At 35.9% G+C, this 22,527-nt stretch overlaps 1 protein-coding gene across 2 annotated transcripts in view; it reads right to left on the reverse strand.

The window, feature by feature from the left end:
* Positions 1–1,031: 1,031 nt before the first annotated feature.
* The window catches only part of galnt13 (UDP-N-acetyl-alpha-D-galactosamine:polypeptide N-acetylgalactosaminyltransferase 13), a 43,771-nt gene continuing 22,275 nt past the window's right edge, over positions 1,032–22,527 (reverse strand). For both annotated transcript variants that reach the window (XM_053495819.1, XM_053495818.1), the window contains exons 9-12: positions 20,391–20,530; positions 15,193–15,291; positions 14,928–15,062; positions 1,032–5,731 (exon numbers count right to left, since the gene is read on the reverse strand). In XM_053495819.1, coding sequence (XP_053351794.1) covers positions 5,591–5,731; positions 14,928–15,062; positions 15,193–15,291; positions 20,391–20,530 — 515 coding nt within the window. In that variant the 3' untranslated portion in view covers positions 1,032–5,590. The remainder of the gene's footprint in view (positions 5,732–14,927; positions 15,063–15,192; positions 15,292–20,390; positions 20,531–22,527) is intronic.

Consider the following 22,527-nt stretch of genomic DNA (forward strand, 5'->3'; position numbering starts at 1 on the left):
TTTCAGGACTGTGTATTTCAACAATAATGTTGTAAAAATCGAAATAACTTAATTGTAAAGGGTTTAAACAATGTTTTCCATGCATGTTCAATTAACCATAATCAATTAATTAACATGCACCTGTGGAATGGTCGTTAAGACCTTAACAGCTTACAGAAAGTAGGCATTTAAGGTCACAGTTCTAAAAACGCAGGACACTAAAGAGACTTGTCTACCGACTGTGAAAAACACCCAAAGAAAGATGCCCAGGGTCCCTGCTCATCTGCGTGAACGTGCATTAGGCATGCTGCAGGGAGGCATGAGGACTGCTGATGTGGCTAGGGCAATAAATCGCCATGTTGTGAGACGCCTAAGACAGCGCTACAGGGAGACAGGAAGGACAGCTGATCATCCTCGCAGTGAAAGACCACGTGTAACAACACCTGCACAGGATCGGTACATCTGAATATCACACCTGCGTGACAGGTACAGGATGGCCACAACAACTGCCCGAGTCACACCAGGAACACACAATCCCTCCATCAGTGCTCAGACTGTCCGCAATAGGGAGTCCACGAGGAGGAGATGCACTGCAGTACTTCAAGCAGCTGGTGGCCACACCAGATACTGACTGGTACTTTTGATTTTGAGCCTCCCTTCATTCAGGGACACATTGTGAAACATTTTTAGTTTATGTCTTATGGTGTTGACTCTTTTAGTGTTCATACAAATATTTACACATTAAGTTTACTGAAGTCAGAGGACGTTTCTTTTTATATATATAGCCAAAACAAAAGTCATACACTGTGTATTTAGTTGGACTGCCTTTTGCTTTGATTACAGCACATTTATATGTTTGCATGCTGTAAATGGAAAAAAAAAATGCATTATACCTTAAACAAACATAGCGGCTAGACTCAGAACAAGTTGTTTATGTTTCACAGTCTCTGATATTCCTTTATTAAATATCAATAATAAATCTGTATATTTCCAACATTTCTTACTTACAAAAATGAACAAACATTGAATATCATTGAAGACAATAACAAAGTTACACATTTCAGAGTTGTTTAAGTTGAAAAGCAATCTATGCTGTATTTATTTCATGCACTTATATTATTATAAAAGCCCATTGGCATTTAAGCTTTTATGTGAACAGCATGACTTTGTTTCCTTTTTATGTTTTTATGCGCAAGAAGAATTATAAGATGATGTCTGCACACAATCCATTTTAAATCTATGACACACTGAATTTAACACACTGGATTTCAAATACAATTATTTAAATTATGCCAAATTACAGAATAAATGTAAGAAACTATCTAAAAATGTTGGTGTAGACATTAATAAAGTAATAATGAGCTTGGGACTGGCAACAGCCAATAAACTTTCTACTTTGCATTTCACAGAGGATATTATACATCTAGAAATGAGAAAACACATAAATGCACAGTTTTTAGAGGTAAACAGGGCTTTCAATTGTCATCATAAAAAAATAATTGATTTAATATGTACAACAATGCTGAAAATACTGAATATTTACAATAGAACAGCTGCTCCGCATCAATAACATGGTGCTGTGGACAAATAGTTAAGCTTGCAATACAAGCACCCAAATACTAAAACTAATAGCCAAGTGGAGAAACTAATATTACAACAATGTTTAAGATGCTACATTAAGCAAGTTGCAACATAAGTTTAATTAATCCAAATAACCAAGTACGGTAATTTTGGTTTCATTAATTGGAATTTCTCAAAGAGTTAAAAATGCTGTTTTTAACTCCTAGCAGACTTTTAAACTAGGATTATAAGGGATCAGTAAGAGGACACTATTTTCAGGCAATATATATTTTGTGATGTCATGCTTTTATGTCCCACCAATTATTTGTTTATCATATTAGCAGAATTCACCACTGTTGCATTCATTTTTAATACGTTCAGTGCTGTGATTTTTGTGTTGATCTCTTTTTAAGCCTTATTCTATAACAGAGGACCACGATAAAACTAGACAACCACTAGAACTTGCTTCAGAGACACTTTGTCTAACCAATCTACAATCTTCTTTTTTATTCTTACTATGGTGAATCCTGGTACTTTAGGTGCAAGTGAAAATATTATTATAAATAATAGATTATTTGTCAAAAATCAAATAATTTGCATTGGGAAAAATTCCTAGCAGACTTTTTAACTAGGATTATGTATATAAAAATGTTTGTTGAGATTCAGTAGTCTTAAAAATACAGAAAGCATAGCATTTCCACACTTTTAAGTAAAAGCAGAATATAGGAAAACATAATATTTCCAGACGTGCATTTGGGATCTGGTTGCAGGCAGCAGCAACTGCTAAGACTAATGTGAATGATGATTTTTTTTACATAATTCTACTATACAATGTAATGCACAGTGAACAGAAAAAAACTATACAGACATTTACATAAACCCAGCATGAACATGAATGCCATGGCAATTGCATTTTTTCCTGTGACAGAATGGCTGCACAACATATATATAAAATAGGGGAAAAAATGAGGAATTGTTAAGAGGTTCATCAAAACAAAGTTAAAATTATACATACATGACCAAAAATTAACATGCAACAAACCTAATATTTGGGTGACTGTCCCTAAGCAAGTTTCACCTTTAGCAGACACCTGTGGTAGTCATCAACAAGCGTCAGGCAGAAATCCGGTGAGATATTTGCACAATCTTCTTGGTAAAATAAAAATAAAACTTTTAAGCAAATTCCACAAATTTTCAAAAGGGTTGAGACACGAAAAACTTAAATTAGCATGCTTTATTCATTCCACAACCAGTTTTGTGGTACTTGGGGTGTTTGTCATATTTATAGTCGATATTTTCCAAGTGTTTGCTGTCTGGCTGATGATTTGTGGTTACATTGAGGAATTCTGAGGGAGTCCTCCTTCTTTACCATTCAATCCACTTTCTGCAATAGATCAATTCCACTGGTAGCCTAAAGCATGCCACCACCACCAGGTCTAAGAGTTGGTAAAGAGTTTTTCTTTGTCCATGTGGCCAGCTACAAACTTTAGTTGAAATTAAATGTGTTGATTTTTGAGCAGGGACTACATTTTTTCTTGGATGGCAGCCTTTCAGCATTTCTGGTTATAAAGCATGTAAAACTTGCTTGAATGTAAAAAGTGCCACTGGTGTTACAGCAGCTTCCTGTTCATGGTAGGCCTGTATGTTTGTGCTTGGCATTCACGTTCATGAGAAGTGTATGTAGACCTCTGTCTGGAAGTAATATGCTAACTAAACAATTAGTTATCTATATGATTTCACTGTATTTATCTTAAAACATTATCCATTTACCTTAACAGAAAGGGCAGATGCCCCATGGATTCAGTCAAGAACATGTGAGAGGGGAAAGACAAAGGGGCCTCCAGGCAGTGTTGATTAGTACTGGAGAGCTCAAAACACAGACATATAAAGATTAATATACTCCTTAATCATCTTTAATTTATACATAAAATAAAACTGTTAAGATTTTTGCAGAAAAAAAATTCCAATGCTGGATGTAAGATAAGTAATAGGACACATCAAGATTTTTTGGAATTTTTGTCTGTATGTCTGTTAGCTTGTGCACACATCATGTTACCGTGCTTGAGGTAAAACATATACAGTAGGCTTATTTTCATCATAATTGACCCACAGGAGGAGAAATTATGCTACTTTGAAATGTAAATGGTAAACACCCTTATATCATAAAAAATCGACCTTGAAAAAAATCATTAGTTCATCTCAAAATTCAACAGATGACATTTTTCAATACGCACTTACTGTAGGAGTGTGCAATTGAAATCTATTTAATGACTTCATTCCGCACAATTCTCACAGGCACATCTAGTATACTACATGATTGTTTATTTTATTTTGCAGAGTTCTTAGGCAAATGCACAATGTTTGTCAGGACTGGTACTGTAATATAATATAATTAAAATATACTTCACTGGACTTTGTGCCAGTGTATAATTGTGCAGTGATATTGTAAAAATTTTACTGAAATAAAATTGTATCGCACAAGCCTACTTATCTGCCACACATTGCCAACAATGTTGTGTGGCTAATGCTAATTGCAAACAGTATTTGTCAATCACACTGCGATCATATATGAAAAATGTTAGGGAAGGTAAAATATATGTATATTGGTACTACAAAACAGACAAATAAATATAAGAGCTTCCAACCACTATGCTGATGATCAGTAATGGAAAAGTTTCAGCTTGAAACAATTTGCATACAGCCACAGTGGGTGGAACAGATGCTACTAGACTATGGCTTTAGCTCCCTCAGATTGTATGCTATCTTGTGGCTTGTGGATAAACATTGGTCTGCCCCTTGTACTGAATTGTTCCCAAAGCAGGAGGTACATCTGCATTTCAGCTGAAAGCTGTTGGGTAACTGCATGGCAACAGGAGTGCAGTGAAGACCAGAGATACAGACATGACACACTGGGTTTTGTCATGTCACTTATGGAATGTAAAAATAGGTGCAACTCCAGGTAAAAAGATATTTCATGAGAGAAGCAGAGGCAAAAAAAAAAAAAAAAAAATTCAAAGCAGCAATCAAAAGGGTGTGATCAAAAATCAGGCAACAGTCCATGTGATCAGAACCTCCCAAATCAGAATGAAAAATAGAACAGAATGAAAAAAAACAGCAAGGAGAGATCTAAAAATGCAAAACTTTGCAAACAGACTAAGAAACAAGAGGGGTATATGTACATAGAAAAATCATAGGGGAAACCAAAAACACCTAAAAATGAATATGAACAGCATGCAGTGCTCAGTGCAAGTGGTGACTCTGTGACAGGATTATGACACAAGGCTATTTAGTTTGGAGCTATTTATAATGTTCGTTATAAACTATATGAGGATTTGGGACTGCAACAACCACCAACAATGCCAAACTGGACCAGGAATGTTATAACCACTTTTTACTTAGGTCATGCTTCCCAGAGTTTAAGAGTGGTCACACATGGCAAATACTGACATTGAAAGATTCAGCAGCCAATTAGAGTGTGAAAGATGTGAAAGTGTCAATAGATTTGGGGGGAGAATTAGAAAAATAACACTAATGGTTTCTTTTACAGTACACCGCATGAACCCAAGACCTGTTAACATGGCTATTTGTGGTCATATGTATTGTAATATTATATTTTGGTGACATGGCATGATGAGAACCTTAAAGGTTTAAAAGTTTAAGTTGTAAACTGATTATGAATGCTTATTTGAGGTAAAGTGCGAAACAATTCCCCAATATAACCCTAATTTAAAAAAAAGCTCTTTCTTTTTCAGAACAGTACTGAAACAACTAGAGCAAATTGCTCATTCTCCATTCTGAGGGCACTTTTACTGAAAGCTCTCCTGGTGAAATATCGTATAGCATGTGCACACAGCTACATCAAAAAGACAACACTTCATAATTGGTTAATGATTTGCGATATGAACAGTTCAACATGTCTGCAATGCTGAAAGTCCATTAGCATCCAATAGGCAAGTAAAGATCCAAAGTGCAGGTTAAAGGCCAGCTCACACTTCAGTAATGACCATGTGAGATCCTGTGACTTTATCTTGGTTCTTTTATAACATCTACTTCACACACTTAAGGTCATGTTTCTAAGGAGCCACTGCTGGGAGCGGCTGCCATCGCAGTCTCTCAGTGTGGGAACCATTTTGTCCTCCTCCGAGGGCATGTCCAAACATTGATTACTGTTCACATGTAGCAAGGTCAGGCGCTGGAGAGAAGAAAAAAAAAACATAAAACACTAAAACATCAACCACCATTACAAATATTATTTGGTATATAACTATAAATTTCTATATAAAAATCTATATATAAAATTGGTACATAGACAGGAAAAGCAAACCTCCAATCAACAATAAAAAAGTAAATAGATGTATATAAGAAAAACTGGCTTATTATATTTATTAGCTGTGTCTAAAATGATTATAAATCATTGTAAATATACACCGTTCAGCCAAATTGCATTATCATCATCTGCCTAATATTGAGTAGGTCCTATTTCTGCCACCACAACAGTGATGTACTGTGTTCTGACACCTACTGTGTTGTGAAAACCAACATTTACCTTCTCAGCAATTTGAGTAACAATACCTCTTCTATCGGATCGGACTATATGGGCCAGCTTTCGCTTCCAACATGAATCACTGAGCCTTGGCCACTGCATCACCGGTTTTTCTTACTTGCACCACTTTTGTTAGGTTCTGACCACTGCAGACCGGGGATATTTCACCAGAGCTGCAGTTTTGATTCTGATTCAGTCATCTAGCCATTACAATTGGGCCTTTTTTTCTACTTCCAACAGATAAACATCAGAGACAAAATGGGTAGCTACTCCAACAAGGGCCTGATTGTGACGGCTAGACAAATGGTTCAGAGTAACTCCAAAACTGCAGCAATAAAATATCTCTTCAATAGTACATGTAGAAAAAGAGAACCTATTTGTGTGCAGATCACAAAAATCCCCTCAATGCAGATTTTGCACTATGTACATGATTAGATATTTTATATTTTACATAAATTACTTAAATTAATAAAGTTCTAACTAACTACAAGAATTTTAATTTGGACAACTCTTTTTATTTCAAAGCCAAAAACATATTTTTTATATCCATGCAGCTTCAAACCATTTATAACTCATGGCAGACTCATAACAATGAAAAAATAGCCCTGCTGAGAAAAGGCATGCTTCCAAACAAACCCTGCGCCTACTCTGGCCTACCTGAGTGCCATTAATAATAGTCCTTGTACAGTATGTAGATGCGGATGTGTTAGACGTGTCGCTAGACTCTATTTACACTGTTCAAGTAGCAGCACGAGAACTAATGAGTGTGACTGGCCTCTGGTTTCAGGGTCAGCACTAATCACAAAAGCCTCTCTGGGCTTTATAATTAAACACTGTCCTATCAAGCAGCTGCTAGCTAACAGCTGAACAAAGTGAGCGTGTAAAAATAAACCTTGTGACGTTGCTGTTTAAACTGAGGTGTGTTTACGTAGCTGTAATGTTAGGTTCTGCAAAAAGTGCAATGGAAACCTCAAATGAGTGGAATGGTTAGGATAACAAAATGAGTATCTTTTCTTTTTTTAAGCCTATATAACTTAGTCTGTGATGAAAATTTTACCGTTTTCAAGATGAGTTAATGATTGTAATATTTAAATGAGCAGAAATACACAGCACCGATGCAATCAGGCATGTCTATAAACAGGGCATATGGATGGATTTCAACACAAAAATAGGTCAAGGAGAAATCAGTGCTCATTAAACAAACATTTTAAATATATTCAACTTCAGAAATACTGGCACCCTTCTGTTTTGAGCTTCATTCTGGGGACACCCTGAGGTTTCATTAAAAAAAATATTTTTTTCATCCAGCAAATATCTGCAGAAGCCTCCCATGGAGATAATAGCAGCACTGAGCCTCCTCCAGTAATGTCTAACAAAATTTAAGCCACTTGTATAGGAATCTTGTACTCTTCATCCGTTTAGAAGATTTCAAGCTCCTTTTATAGTCCTAGGTTTATTTATGAGGACTGTCCTCTCTGCCCTTTGGTTTTCTCCATGGTAATAAAAAATAAAGGGAATTTTACTTTCATGTCCTATTACGTTAAAGAAAAAATAATGTCTTAATGGTGTGGATGTTATTTCAAATGTTTTTGTATAATAAAAAAGTTATTTTCTCCTGTCGTTTTTGGGAAAAATAAAAAAATTCTTTAATTTGATGATTATTTTTTTTATAAGCATTTGTGCTACCGAATTCTTCATTTTAAGTAAAACCATTAAATGCCAATAAATGTTTCAGTAAAATTTTCTATTCTCAACGAGAGAAACAAAAGGTCAGTGCAGTGTAGTAAGTGAGTGAAAATGTGTCACTCCTCACAAAGCTTGAAGATCAGGTAATTAAATGTGACTGGTGTGTAAGAGTGTGCCCCTGCTTAGGAATACCAATCATACACATGTCTCTGTGTGACAGCAGCAGCAGCAGCGTACAGGGAGCATGCCGATGTTCTGCTACACTAATGACTGTTTTTGGTAACAACGCTCCTACACACATCACATAGTCAAGAACATTCACACATATGCCTACACAACACAAAAACTTTTCAAATAATTGACAAAAATCAATTTAGGCTAGAATGTTCGTCAGCGTACAGTATAGGAAGAGCTGGAAAGTCTTTCCATGAAGCCCATATTTACACATTTCTGTCACTGGTTATATTCTTTGTAAGTTCATAATAATTCCATGTAATTTTATACATTTTATTAAATTGTGTATATACGTAACATCATTTGTAAATTAATAATGTAATAATGCCTAATTTTTATGTTTTATTACAGTAAGTATGGCATAACAAACTACAGGCTGTAGGAAGTCTATTATAGGAAGATAACCCATGCTGACCCAATGACCAGCAGATACCAGCCTTAAGCCTGTAAGTGCACATTCGAAAAAAGTAGTGATTCCTCTTATACCATAGTTATTTGCCAAAGATAAAATATGAGCATGTATTAATGACTGACACTTTTTTTACCATTTAAAGTTGCATTTGATGTTATGGCATGCCCACAATATATTACATTATATTTCTGTTTAAGGACTATAAGCATCCTTCTCACCTAAGCAATAAATAAATAAATAAATAAATAAATAATACAGCTTAACACATAGAAAATGAGGACTCAAAAGACACTTGACTTTTATGGAGCATCCTTTTATTTTTCTAGGCTTTCTTTTTTAGGACATGTCTCTCCCATTTAATAAATAACTGTCCCTGACATGCAACACCTTCCGTAAATGCAAAATAAATGTATCCTTCATCACAGGAAGCTTCATCATATACAGTAAGTCCATGACTTAAGAAATTCCACAGAAACGAACGGACAGCGGATGTACGAACATTCGTAGATGCCAACAAATCATGAAAGTAGCTCATGTGTATTGTACACACAAGTATAGACACTGAAGTGCACCAGATACCAACATTTACCATTATATAGACTATTTTTAATGTGTAAGTGAATGTATAGAATGTCTAAAGACCGTTATATTGCATGTGTGCGCCTGTGGGAGAAATGTGTCTGCATTGAAAAATTCTCAACAAAACAGAGTTCATAGTCCAATAACAGTGGAAAAAAAGCAAAATGCCATCGATGACCAGGATTCCCCTTGCAATTTAACAACGCAGAGAAAACATTACATTTTACCACATGATGGCAGTATGGGGAAAGGGGACAGAGTGGATTGGTAGGTATGCTTTACATTGTATATTAGTGTCAAAGGTGCATAAGACTCACTTTTTCAGTCTTAAGAACAAATCCAATTTACGAACGAGCTCCTATGACGGAAATCGTTCGTAAGTCTGAGACTTTGTTAAACACTGTGGAGGATCCACAATACAGATGACAAGCCCATGAATAAGCTGTTTGTAAGGAAAGTACTGTTTAATATAATTTATTAGAATGAGTGTGTTAAAGATAAATTATTTATGTTATAGCCATAACTGTTGTCAGAAAAGTTCAACAGTATTGTCGTGTAATGTCACATTCTACTGTATAAAAAATATCCTTTCACAAGATTAATGTAAGCTTCCTTACTATTTTAAATGGCATGGTGCAACTCCTTTCACAAACTTTATAACCAATAAGGACCTCACTATTACAAAGTAATCCATATAATTTGTAAGACCCTATTTATATCTGTGAAGTAATTTGGAAAAACTCATTTTCAGATAATTACCGAAACAAATAGACACATTACATTTTAACGGTTATGAAAGTTGATAAAAACACACAACAAGGTTGACAAGATCAATGCTCATCCACTTAACCTTGGAGGAGGCTATATATTAAAAGGGTTCTACTACTCAATATAAATAATTAATCAATAAACTGTCAGAAAAGTACATGTTGAATATTATTATAGGTTTATGAGGCATTATTAAAATGTTAACCACCAATTATTTCCTACTAATAAATCAGTGTGTACTTATTGAAATATATAAAAACACATCTATATTCCCATCATGTTTTAGGCAAGGTCATATAAAATGTTCCATAATGTTATTAAAATAAATGTTTTGAAACGGACAAGTCTCAAGGAGCGAGTGTGACAAAGTTACCAGAAGAACTCATATTCTATAGCAATTTCAGTAAAACCTAACAACTATTTTACTTATACTGTAGTACTGTGCAAAAGTCTTGGGCATATACAAAAAAATGGCACAAGCAAAAGATGCTTTTGAAAACATATTTGCCTAGAAGAAACTTCTATAAAGAGCAATAAAAAGTAATAAAATAAACAGCCAATATTTTGAGTAAAAACTCATTGCTTAAAATCAGGAGTTTTAGACACAGATTTGTGCAGTTTTATAAGAAAACAGCTGTTAGGTTTTACTGAGCTTGTTGGAGAAGATAAGTTCTTCTGGTAACTTTGTCACACCCGCTCCTTTCTATTTTTTTTTATGCAAATCCCAGGAGTGTACGTTAGGTTTTTTGTTTCCATCTAATAACTGCTGTCTTTTTTTTTTTCTTTACAGCTATGCATATATTCTCCTGTAATTTTATTTATTTATTAAGTTCTAAGTTATATGTGGAAATAATAAATGATTTTGTACATAAATATGCAGACATGATAAACATATACTGTATAATAAAATTGGTTCAGCATGTAATATGGTGCCTAAGACTTTTGCACAGTACTGTATATAGTACAAATGTTTAATTAATGGACTTTGATATTGAATGATGAAGAAGAATATGTTTTTTAAAAATAAAACATTAACATAAAAAGATGACTGGCCTGAAAAGCAACATTTGAGAATAAAATGGGACAGAGCGACCATTACAATTCAGGGTTCTGCTAATAAATATATAAAAAAATAAATAACATGCACACACTGTTTGTGCTGAGCACAGCTGTGGCATGGCTGTGTGCGAGTGCTCACATGTAGCCGTGCTCTCTGAGAGGCCAGGGCCATGAAAGAGTTTTTTCACAATGAGCGATCACATCAAAAGGACTCGCAAACAAAGACAAACCTATTTCAGAGCTCTGAGCATAGATAATCAGGTTGTATTATGGAATATTGATGCCTCCTCTGCTCTCCCTCAGTGTGGCCTGGCATATGTAAAGTGAAGCAGAACCAAATTTTCCTATAAATATGAAATATTTATTTAAGGAACATAAATGTCAAATGAGATTTAATTTGATGCAGTGAAGCTGAAAAGGTTCTGGTGATGATGGTGTGCATTAACCAGCTCTTCCCTTATTGCTTTCGGTGAGTTTCTGCCCTCTCATACACCACTAAAAAGGTCAGCAGTAACAGATCCTAAACACCCTGTAATCTGTCTGAAAGAAAAGTCCTGAGAGACATCGTTCATTGGAACTGACAAAACATGCCAAAAGGTCAAAACTTCATAAAAGAAACAAATACTAATACTAATATACTATAATACTAAATACTAATGCATCAACCATCAAGCTAATTTACTTTAATATCTAAAGTGTGTTAACAGGACTAGTCCTTAAATATACGCCTTTTTCAACATATATCATACAGCAATTTCTAAACTTATCACATTCTGCGTGGTATCATTAATATATTTTCTGTAAGGTAACATTACATTACTTAGCATCATTGGAAAGAGTGTCCATAATTGTAGCTTTATAATAACCAGAGTTAAAGTAATTATTAAAGTAAGATTTTTGTTGCTAAGGAAGTCATCACCACAGAGGACTTTTAAATTTATTGGTTACAAGTTGCTTGTTTATAAAGAGATAGGTCATATTGAAGAAATGACGACACAGAATGTCTTGTTTCGTGGACATTCTAAACATGAAATGTAACATAAACAGACAACGGGCCTCTTGCAGCAACATTTTCTTAAAATTCTCTTAAATTTTCTCTGAATTTTTTGTTAAGAGGACAAATAAGAGACGTCAACACCTGATGATAAAGCCCACTTGATCATGCATTGGTAGAGCATACGATTAGCATTATAATATAATTAGCAGCGCTAACACCTCCTAAACATCACATAAGGGCCGGTGCTTGTTGTGTCGTGTGCAAATCTGAGAGAATTGGATTGGTGTTACTGGAAAAAAAGGTAGTAAGAAGAACTACAGCAGTAGCAAAATCAAGTACTTTGTAATGAATTTAAAGCGAACATGTGATCTTCCATGCACTGGTGTTACAAGTGTTACAAAAATGCCTCAATAGTAAAACATCTATGATGCTGTGATCACTGTGTCAGCCAAGAGAAACATAGTTAATGGGCTAAAAAAGTGGTTTGATAGCACATGGAGTGAGGGCATAACCTCTCCATCACCTATGTTAGAGGTTTATAAACTTTATAAAAAAAATATTTAACAGTTGAACTTGATATCAGATTTCATAATTATGTGTTTTAGAGAACTCATGGCATCCAATATGGGCTTAGCATCCATCCATCTGTTTCAATAAGTCTGTGCAATCTCTAAAAATGCACTCTCTGTGTAAGCCCTGGATGTCCACAGCAGCTAACAGCAATCTGTAAGCCATTTAGAAGCAGAATGCATCCAAGCAACCAAGGGCTTTTATAGACTTAATTGTAATCAATTTACTTACACTATCCCTTTAGCCTATAAATTAAATGATCCAATCATTATAATTTATCATAATTCTAAATACATTATAATCAAAATTTGATTCTTTGGTAAGAGTGCTCTCGACCATTTGTGAATTTTCTCTTACCTAAGAGAAAAGCTACACTAAGAAATTCTAGAAAAATAACCTTGGAGTTGAAAAGGGGATCACACCACCCATACAGTAATTATTTTTCTATGTCCTGTTTCTACTCTTAATTAATATTATTGTACATTATTTATCTCTGGAGAAAACCTGATATCGAGCCTTGGGGGAAGGCCCATTTATTTTGCTTTAAGTCCATTAAACACTCCACACTCTCTTCAGCATTGATCCTGTCTTCTTTTTTTATATATTGTTGTTTATTATAGAACCTATTTTTAACAGTATAATGCACTGTGAGGTGATTCTGGTTACTCCCTGATATCCAGTGATCCAATAGTTAGACTTAAAAGTCGTTAATTCATAGCAAGTATGAGCAACTAGCTCATATGAACTTACATAATCTATTAATAATGGAATAAAATTAAATCTGTAGAATACAGTAATAAGCTATGATGAAACTTATACGTTAAGAAGCTGAATATAGCACTCCATGAGGAGTTCTTTGACAAATGGCTAAAGAGTATAGGGGACTGGGCCATTAAACCTTCCAGCACTGACCTGCCGTGACCTGGGCTCGCCAGTTACAGAAAGTAATCAGTGGCACTGTAGTAGAGCTTCTTCAGAACCTCCAGTGTGGTGTAGTTCCTGAGGACCCAAGACTGAAGCGGACTATTGTCACAGTACTCCACCGTAGGCCCGTACGTCCCATCCTCCAGCCGACTGATAGTGAGGCATGACTGTGTGATAATGTGCAGGAACGTGCCCCTCTGATGGCCATCATTACACACCACAAAAAGCAGCGGGAATGAGAATGAATGATACACAGTGCAACATGAACACACTAGGATCTAGTCTAGACCACCACACTGCTCTAACACTATTTTATAACGCATGTGGGAAGTGCATGTGCATGTGACAAGATTAAAAGAACATTTCTGGTTTGAGATTTCATGAAAATATGATTATATTAAAGCAAACAGGATGAGTTGCTTGACAGATGATGAGTGATGGAAATGATGGATGGCTATAAAAGAACACACTGGAGGCCTGGCTTAGAACTGCAGAAATGTCTGTTATTATTTTCTCCAAATTCAGTGTTATTCTGGCAGAAGTGGAAGAATTAAAACATTAATTTGATATACGAAAAATCAAACATCTATTTTTAAACTTGCCGTTCACTCCCTCTGTCATCAAGTGGTTTATGTGAAAAACTAGTTTACTGACAGTGAAACATTCACTAAAACTTTCATGATCTGGAATTTTGGTGCTAGCGACAGCTTTTAAAAATAGTTTAAAGATGGGCTGCATTGACAGACTGTGACATTTCTCAAAACCCAAACCAGTGAATATTTTATGCCGCATAAATTACTCATCAAAAATATTTTTCAGCAGTCTAGGCCAATATATAAATAAACTGGTCTACAGGGGCTCTCAGTGGACTTGTTGAGAAGGCCTAAATCATTTTCAGGTGAAAACACAATCGAGCACATGAGCCACACGAATGAGCCAACACCATAGCCCAGTTCTTTACAGATGGTGATGTCTGTGGCTAAAATAAGTGTTGTTTTCTAAACTTTCACTTTTAACTCTTTCACAGTGGTGTTCTCTTTCATATGCCCAGTCCAAACATATTTTTTTACATATTGAGTATTAAGTAAGCTTTAATACGCAGTGATTATTTATATCTTCAGAATGCTGTTAAAGATCCTTTTTGTTAGCAAGGAGAATACCTGTACACTAACGTACATTAGCAATTGTGTGGTAAACGTTTCCTTTAGGTTTGTTATCATTGATGACACCGTGTAATGGTTGCTATATCAGCTCACAGGATTCATAAATCCAATTCACAAAGACTTCTTTAAAAAATACAACACATTCTAATCTGCTCATAACAAAACAAGACAACTAATGTTTCTCTCTGGAACACCGACACGTCACACTACCACAACAGCCAGCAAAACTGCTTATCTTACCTTGAAATCATATTCCCATTTGCCAACATACTAATCAACAAGAATAAACATGCTTTTTAAGTGACTTGTAGATCCTGGTAGTAAACAACAAAGTGCTGGAAATACAAAGCAGGATTTATGGTGTGTAGCACCATCTGGTGGTAAAAACATAAGTCTTAAACATAAGTGCTTAAAACACTTAACTCATACCCTTCCAAACTTTTTAATACATACCTCTGCATCATACTCAAACATTTGGTTGCCTTTCATGTGGTGGCACTTCAGCATGATGACGGGGCCGTTCAGACGGGACACGTCCAGACACAGATCATCAGTGCGGATTTCTTTATCTGCTGTGTATGAAAAGACCTACACGGGACAGGAATAAAATTATAACACATAAACAAGGTCTCTAGTGTGATGAATGCGAAATGATAAAGTGAGATGATGAAAAATGTTTTGAAACATTAAGCATGTGTAGTGGGAAATATATTTTTACCTGGTTTCCACCCATCCCATGGCAGTTAAAGAAGCCAACTTTCTCATTCTCTTTCCTTCCCATGTTGTCCACACACTGGTTGGTCTCCACATTTCTGATCTGTGGATGAAGCAAGGCTGAGAACATTTACCATATTGATGCAGGATGCTACAGAACTTACTACAGAAACTCTAGATATTTTTGTTGAAATGCCTACTGTAGGTACAAAGCTCACATAATATGTTTGAATTATATAGTCATATCTGACATTTGATTAAAAAATTTTCAAAATGTAAAACATTTTCTTGCAAGCCATACTTTGATATAAAACATGCATAAACAACATATTACCAAATGTATGTGGACATCGAACCATCACATCTAAATGTGATGTCTTTGCATGCTGTAATCTCTTATACAAGGAACGAATGTGTTCAACGACTACAATGTGCATAAAGCAAGCTCCATGAAGACATGGTTTGTCAGGGTTAGAGTAGAAGTACTCTATGTTGACATAGTGAGGCACAGTTGGCATTGCATCCTGAACCTTTACTGTATACCATTGCCTGATCTCACCAAAACTCTTGCGGCTGAATGAGTACAAATCCACATAGCCACCCTTTAAAATGAATGAAAAGGCTTTCCAGGACAGTGGAGATTATTCCAAAAGCAAAATAGAAACGATTCTAAAGTAGGATTGAGGTGTCATTATTACATGTTAACAGACTGTTGGCCATTTAGTGGATTTACTTTTAGTAATAGCCCTTTAATAACATATTTCGAGCATTAACTCTAAACATTAACTATTTCACTCACTCAATCACGAGGTGGGGTACAGCTTGGAAAGTGTGCCAATCCATCGCAGGGCACACACACATACACTCACTCACACACCCTTTCATACACTACAGGGAATTTGGGAATACCAATTAACCTAATCTGAACCCGGACCCTGGATGTGCAAGGCTACAGTGCTAATGACTACACCTCCACGCCGCCTACATTAACTATTTGAAAAGTTTAAATAGAATCTTATGGTTACTAGATCTGGAACTTGCAAGTCTTAAAAATAAGGATCAGCAAAGGATCTCAACAGTACTAATCTAAGAATGAATGAATGAATTAACAAAAAAAAGACAAACACAACACAGTGAATACAAATTTATTTAAAGATAAGTTAAGTATCTCATGCATGGCCTGAAAGTATAGGTGTCACATGGTGTTCTATGTATGCTGTATATCTGTGAGCAACATGAACAATGTGCAATCTATTCTTAGTGCAAATTGAAGAGTGTCTAGCAGTGACCCCCTGTTTCTGATACTGCTTTCAGCCCTGTCAAGGAGCTCTAGGCTGAAAACATATTTCTTTGATCAAGCCTTTTGTGAATATGTTTTTTCTTACATCAAAAAGCAGATCTGACAGATGTTTGAATGCAGTCATCCTGCGGGCAGTGGTGGCTCAAAAGTTAAGGCTCTGGGTTAATACTTAGAAGGTTGGAGGTTCAAGCACTACCCGGCTGTCCATGATGGCCCCTTGAGCAAGACCCTTAACCCCGTCTCTCCTCCATGGGAGTCACATCATGGCTGACCCTGCACTCTGACCCCAACTTCGTTCTCTTTTAAGTTACAAACGGCACTTCTGAGACACCTTTGATCCGACCCTGTCTAACCTCCAGACCTGCCTGATCCATCCTGATGCCTTTCACTTGGAAACCACTCTTCACTATATTTATATCACTCTCATACGGGGAACCTCATATGGTGTGTGAGGACAATTCCATTTAAAAACCACAAATAAAACAGTTTTGCTATGTTGGCTTCTGTTCTGCTAGTTTTAGGATTCAAATAGATAACCCCTATAAACTGGATTTTATGTTATATACAATTAATTTCCTTGTTCTATAATACCACCCTTAGACCATATAGCATACTGTTATGGACGTGATTTAGTTATAGTCCTGTCATCTGTTATCACCCATATAAAGTGCTCCCTTTTGAGGCCGATTTCTCCCAAGGTTTCCACCTCATGTCATCTAAGCGAGCTATTCCTTTCCACAGTCACCTCCAGTAACTCTCAAAAATTGATAGAGGTATAAGTGGATACTTTTTTTTTTTTTTTTCATTTTTTACTTAGATTCTTAGACCACTTTTATTTCCATAAAGCTGCTTTTTACTGACAATTATAGATTGTTTTAAAGCTCTTCTCAGTGCTAACTTTAATAAATGTTAAGTCACCTAAAAATATGCTATTTCATAATGACCACCATATAAACTTTTTAAGAGTGTGCTTTCTAATTAAATATCATAAAACCTAATGTGTCTGCAGTAAAAGTGATATAAAGCTCATTGAGGCCAAAAGCCTTCAAGAAGGTGAACCAGCTCAGAGGTGTAACAGGCAAGGTTTTACTGTAGCATTATAAATTATCAAGTCTCAGCATAACGTCTACATCCCACCAGTACACACACTGCATTTCTCCAAACAGCATCCCACACTGACCATTATAAATCATCAGCTCAGGCTGGCAATGGTCCCTTACTCCCTGGACACTATTATCTTAATAGAGCTGAATCCTGGCTTAACACTAACACACTGGCTGTTTAACAGCTTTTCCTTTTAGATGAGGTATACTAAAATATTTAAAATCTGTCCATATCGTCAAAGTTACTGGTTATTTTTTCATGAAATTTCTTTTTCTTTTTTTTTTTCTTTTTTTTTTTGCAAATTTTAGGCAGGAAACAGTGTACATTGGGTAATGGGTAGTAAATAACACTGCATGGTAAGTGAAAAAATAACCTGTTAGTTGTATTACACACATCTAAATCCCACCTCTCAGTAAAGAGAATCAATCACCCTTTTGGTTAGGATTTTAATAAAAAGTGTCCTGCCTAAAAAATTCTTATATTGATGCAAGTAAAGAACTCCCTGAAAAAACATTAATTCCATGTTTAAAATGGATCTTATCAATCCGTTCTTGCAAGTAATTGGCAGTCTGGTCTTCTAGACTGAAAATAACTCCCTGTGAGCATTACAAAGATAGCCACTGAGGGGACAGACTTCAGCAGAATGTTGCATGACGACACATTGGCACATCAGCTCGGGTCCGTGTGCATAGTGATTGCTTGGTGGGTTTCCTCTGGTTTCCTCCCACAGTCAAAAGACATGCAAACTATGCCAATTGACATTTCTATATTTTCCCTACCAGTGGTAAGAGTATTTTTGTGTGCCCTGTGATAGATTGGCACCCCGTCGTGCCTGGTGTCCCCTGGGATAGACTCCAGCGACGCTCTACAGGATAAGTGGTGTAGAGAATGACTGAGTGAGATATTGCTGAAACTTCTTGTCCTTGTGCACAGGGCTGGTTAAAACATTCTACCCAATCTTGTGGTTTTCTGAGCCTATTGTTGACTGGGTGGTAAAACTCAAATGGCTAATCCTGATCTGTGTTACTTTGTTTCCAAGAGACAGTACTATAAAAATGCTATTCAGCTTTCTGCATACTAAGAAGGCCAGTTATTTTGTCTTACATGTCTTCTAATGTAAGCTAGATATAGCTGTCCACTGATTTGGTCTGTTCAACTTTCTAAAAGATCAGACTAAAGGCTATTAGCCACTCGTCACTGCTCGGGCCATCAGCAGGCAATCACTCTCAGACACTCGGTGACCCATCTGTGGCAGGTGTCACTCGTCGCTCTACAATCCCCCCCCCTCAGTTCATACAGTCATGTACAGGGTTACACGTGTCCATTTATCAACAGTGACGACCTGTCAACAGCACAAGAAATGGCACCATGGACACAGACAGGCATTAAGGCTTCATTGGAAACTTTGTAATCTTGCCGAATTCTCAACTCACAAGGTGTTGATTTAAAGTTTGTACTTACACTAGGGCCTGAGATTTATGATTTATGATTTATGTTTTTATTGTCATTATATCATCATCATTCTAATAATTTATTATTTTAATGTAGTATCATTCACAAGTACTGCTATGGGGATAATCAACGTGAACCACATTAATAATAAACAAGTGGAAAAAATATTATTTATCTAATAAGAAGCATAATTCTTACTATAAATAACATGTATTGCTATAAATGTCTTTTGTGGAAAGACATTTACTAAATCTAGTTATAATAGTTTATGAAGTATCAGAAGGACCAACTTCCAAAAGGTGGAAACAACTAGAGAACTTTCACTAACAATGTTAGCCATGCATCTACAGTAAGGAGGAAACAATTATCCACACATCAGCGCTCACAGCTACCTGTACTGCTTTTACAGAAACTCTTGAGTGTCAACGCTTTGTAACAGTCTTTAAGTTTTTGGCCACAAGAATATCTTTAATTGACTTTAGACAATTGACTTGTGCCTTCAGGTTTCGCAATAACAAGCTGAATATTTTCGTCTCTTTGAAAAAGAAATAAAGAGCAGCTAGTGTGGGAATGACGGTCATTATTTACTATAATGAAAGTGATAACAGCGACTAACTTGGATGTTCAACAACATTAAACATTACTCTTTATAAAGTGTCATACCTTTTTTTTATTCGAAATGGGAAACATCATCATGGTCTAAATGGCAGAGCTGGCTGATTAAATACTGGTAATCCAAATCAATTTTACTGGATTTGGTGTAATAATGGTGACCAGAATGTGAAAAAAATGTTTAGCATAAATCACTTTTAATACATTTTTAATAGAAAATCCATCATTTTACTGTCCTGATTATCCCCATGTTGGTAATGATGATGTAATCCTTTACACTGCAACAAAGTGAAGGTGTTTTAAAAGCACTGTTTTTTAGTAAACCCAATGACATGCATTTGTGCAACCCTGCAATCTGTAAGATGACAAAAGCCTTATAGACCACAATTGGTAACGCATATGACATTTCTATCAGTCTATTGTGTTGAGATGCCATTTTCTACACAGTGGTTTTCCGGCGTGTTGCAATAAAAAGGAGACAAGTGACAGGTGATCTGTCTGGCAGCTGGAGGCATTCACAATGTGCCTTGACTGTGCAAACAATGTTCTGATGTTAGTGTAAGTCTACAGATGAAAGACCATTCTTCACAAAACCAAAATTGATTAGAAAATTTAAATTGATTGCTGAATTAGAGCAACAATGTAATTTTGATCAATTAAGTATTCATCCTGTAATACGTCAGACCTAACAGAAAATACTGGAGTAAAGTAATAGAGGACAAAAAGTTGTATACCTCTCCAAGTGAGTAGTATCTGCGTGGTATCTGGGAATCAGGGTAGATGTTCTCCAGATACCAGGAAAAAGGCTTACACTGCAAAACTTCTCTCAGAGCCTTGCGGGCAGATACATCTCCGTAGTCAACTCGCACCACACCTGAAAAAACACACAACTACTCATATATCGCACCACACCTGAAAAAAACACAACTACTCATATATCGCACCACACCTGAAAAAAACACAACTACTTATATATAAAAAGCTTTATATTCAGTCATTTTTAGTATCTCTTTGGCTTTAACTTGACAAACACAATACACATTCGCAGCAGCGGGAGGTGAGAGTAAAATGATCTAAATGTCAGTTTTTATTATTATTATTATTATTATTATTAATAATAATAATAATAATAATAATAATAATAGCTATGTGATAAATAATCTAATTAACTAACTCATGCACACATGCACTCATACATTTGTGAAAATATTGCCTTAACCACTAGAGGGAGCTTAAGTATCAAATTTCTAATACAAATTTTTCTGTTTGCTTATGCCTGTTTTTATTTTTATTTTATTAGTTTTTTAATAAGGGCTATTTTTGATATACCACTTTTCCAAAGGAAACATAGACTTTTTTTTGTCATTTTTTTTTACAAATTTTAATTACATAAACAAAATACTTTATACTGTTCTATATGTGAGCAATTAACCTGTAGATCTTTTCAAGGACCAGACTTAATGTCTTAAAGCTGTTGGAGGGGCCTGACATATTAGTAACTATTAGTAGTTTAAAGAATGCCTCAGAAAGCGACAGGGGAACGTGAAAAAAAGCATTATATTTAGGTAATGTTGGAACAGTGTCTTTCCATTTTGTTTAATAAATTGAACCCTTAAATAAATACTCCCACACCCTTAATATTTACGTCAGTAAACTGGTAACTGTACAGTCTATACCTGCTTAACATGACTGAACACCAATAAAGCAAAGCACAAGACATGCATGTCTAACAAGTTCTTCACACATTTCTTTTTGGCACTGAACACTGTCACATTACACATAAATGCCGATACCATCAGCAAATTTGCAAGTCCTTCTTTCCCTTTGATTTGCTTTTCGATTCCACTTTTATGCTTAAAACTGAAAGGTATTCTCATGTGTTTGCCAGTTAGGCTGGTAGGCTGATGAAATTTGACATATTGCATTAGATATAATTCACATTGACCTGACCTTAGAGCTCTACACAACCATGGATTACCTTATAAACTTTCACATAAATAATGGAATATTTTATGAGAGAAAAGTCTTACTTGAATGTTATGCTTATGAAGAATGCAAAGTGTAAAGTATTTCACATTAAATGTAAAGTAATACTGTAAAGAAAACTGCATGCGTATATAAGATGTACATGCTGTGCACTGTCTACTTCTGAAAAGTAGACAGAACCAGCTAGAGTTGTTAAATGGAGTAATTTCACTGCTCGGTAGTGCCCATAGCCACTCATCTACAGTTTAGAGGAAGCAATTAGCCACACGGTGGCATCAGTCCACAAAGCCACATGGATTGCAAGCCCCAGATTAATTGCATTGGCTGCACCACAGTATTTGTGACCTGACTTATGATTATTAAATAAATAATACGCTGTGTCTTAGTTCCTAGTTGGTCGCTTTTTCCTGGATAATAAAATCTCTGCCTGATATCTGATATCCTGCGACTACCCAGCTCGCCTCTCATCCACACTTTGTTCCTTAAAGCAACAGGAATATTGCTTCATATGAGCTTAAATGTTAACTATAGTACAAGACATCATATATGAAACAAGACTTATTGCATTTTTTATAACCTGAGCTGAAAGAAGGTCAGGCCACTTTAATAGATTAGTCTCTTAGTTTAGATGACAACCTGCCTCAGCTCACCATTTCCCTTCTCTTCCCTGCAACAGCTGTAACACTACACTGGCTTTGCCACACAGGGCTCTCCTGCTGCCCCAACCTAGAAACTCATTTATCATTTCTGCACAGTGGACTCCTCCAATAAGATACATTTACAGTAATCACTCACAGGCCCCCCAACCCCCTCAAACAGCGCCCCGCCCACCCCACCCCCCCCACCCCCATTCCCCCCCCCACCCCCATAACTCCCCCCCGTGGC

This window comes from Clarias gariepinus, chromosome 5 (genome assembly GCF_024256425.1).
Source record: "Clarias gariepinus isolate MV-2021 ecotype Netherlands chromosome 5, CGAR_prim_01v2, whole genome shotgun sequence".
In the NCBI taxonomy this organism is placed as follows: Eukaryota; Metazoa; Chordata; class Actinopteri; order Siluriformes; family Clariidae; genus Clarias; species Clarias gariepinus.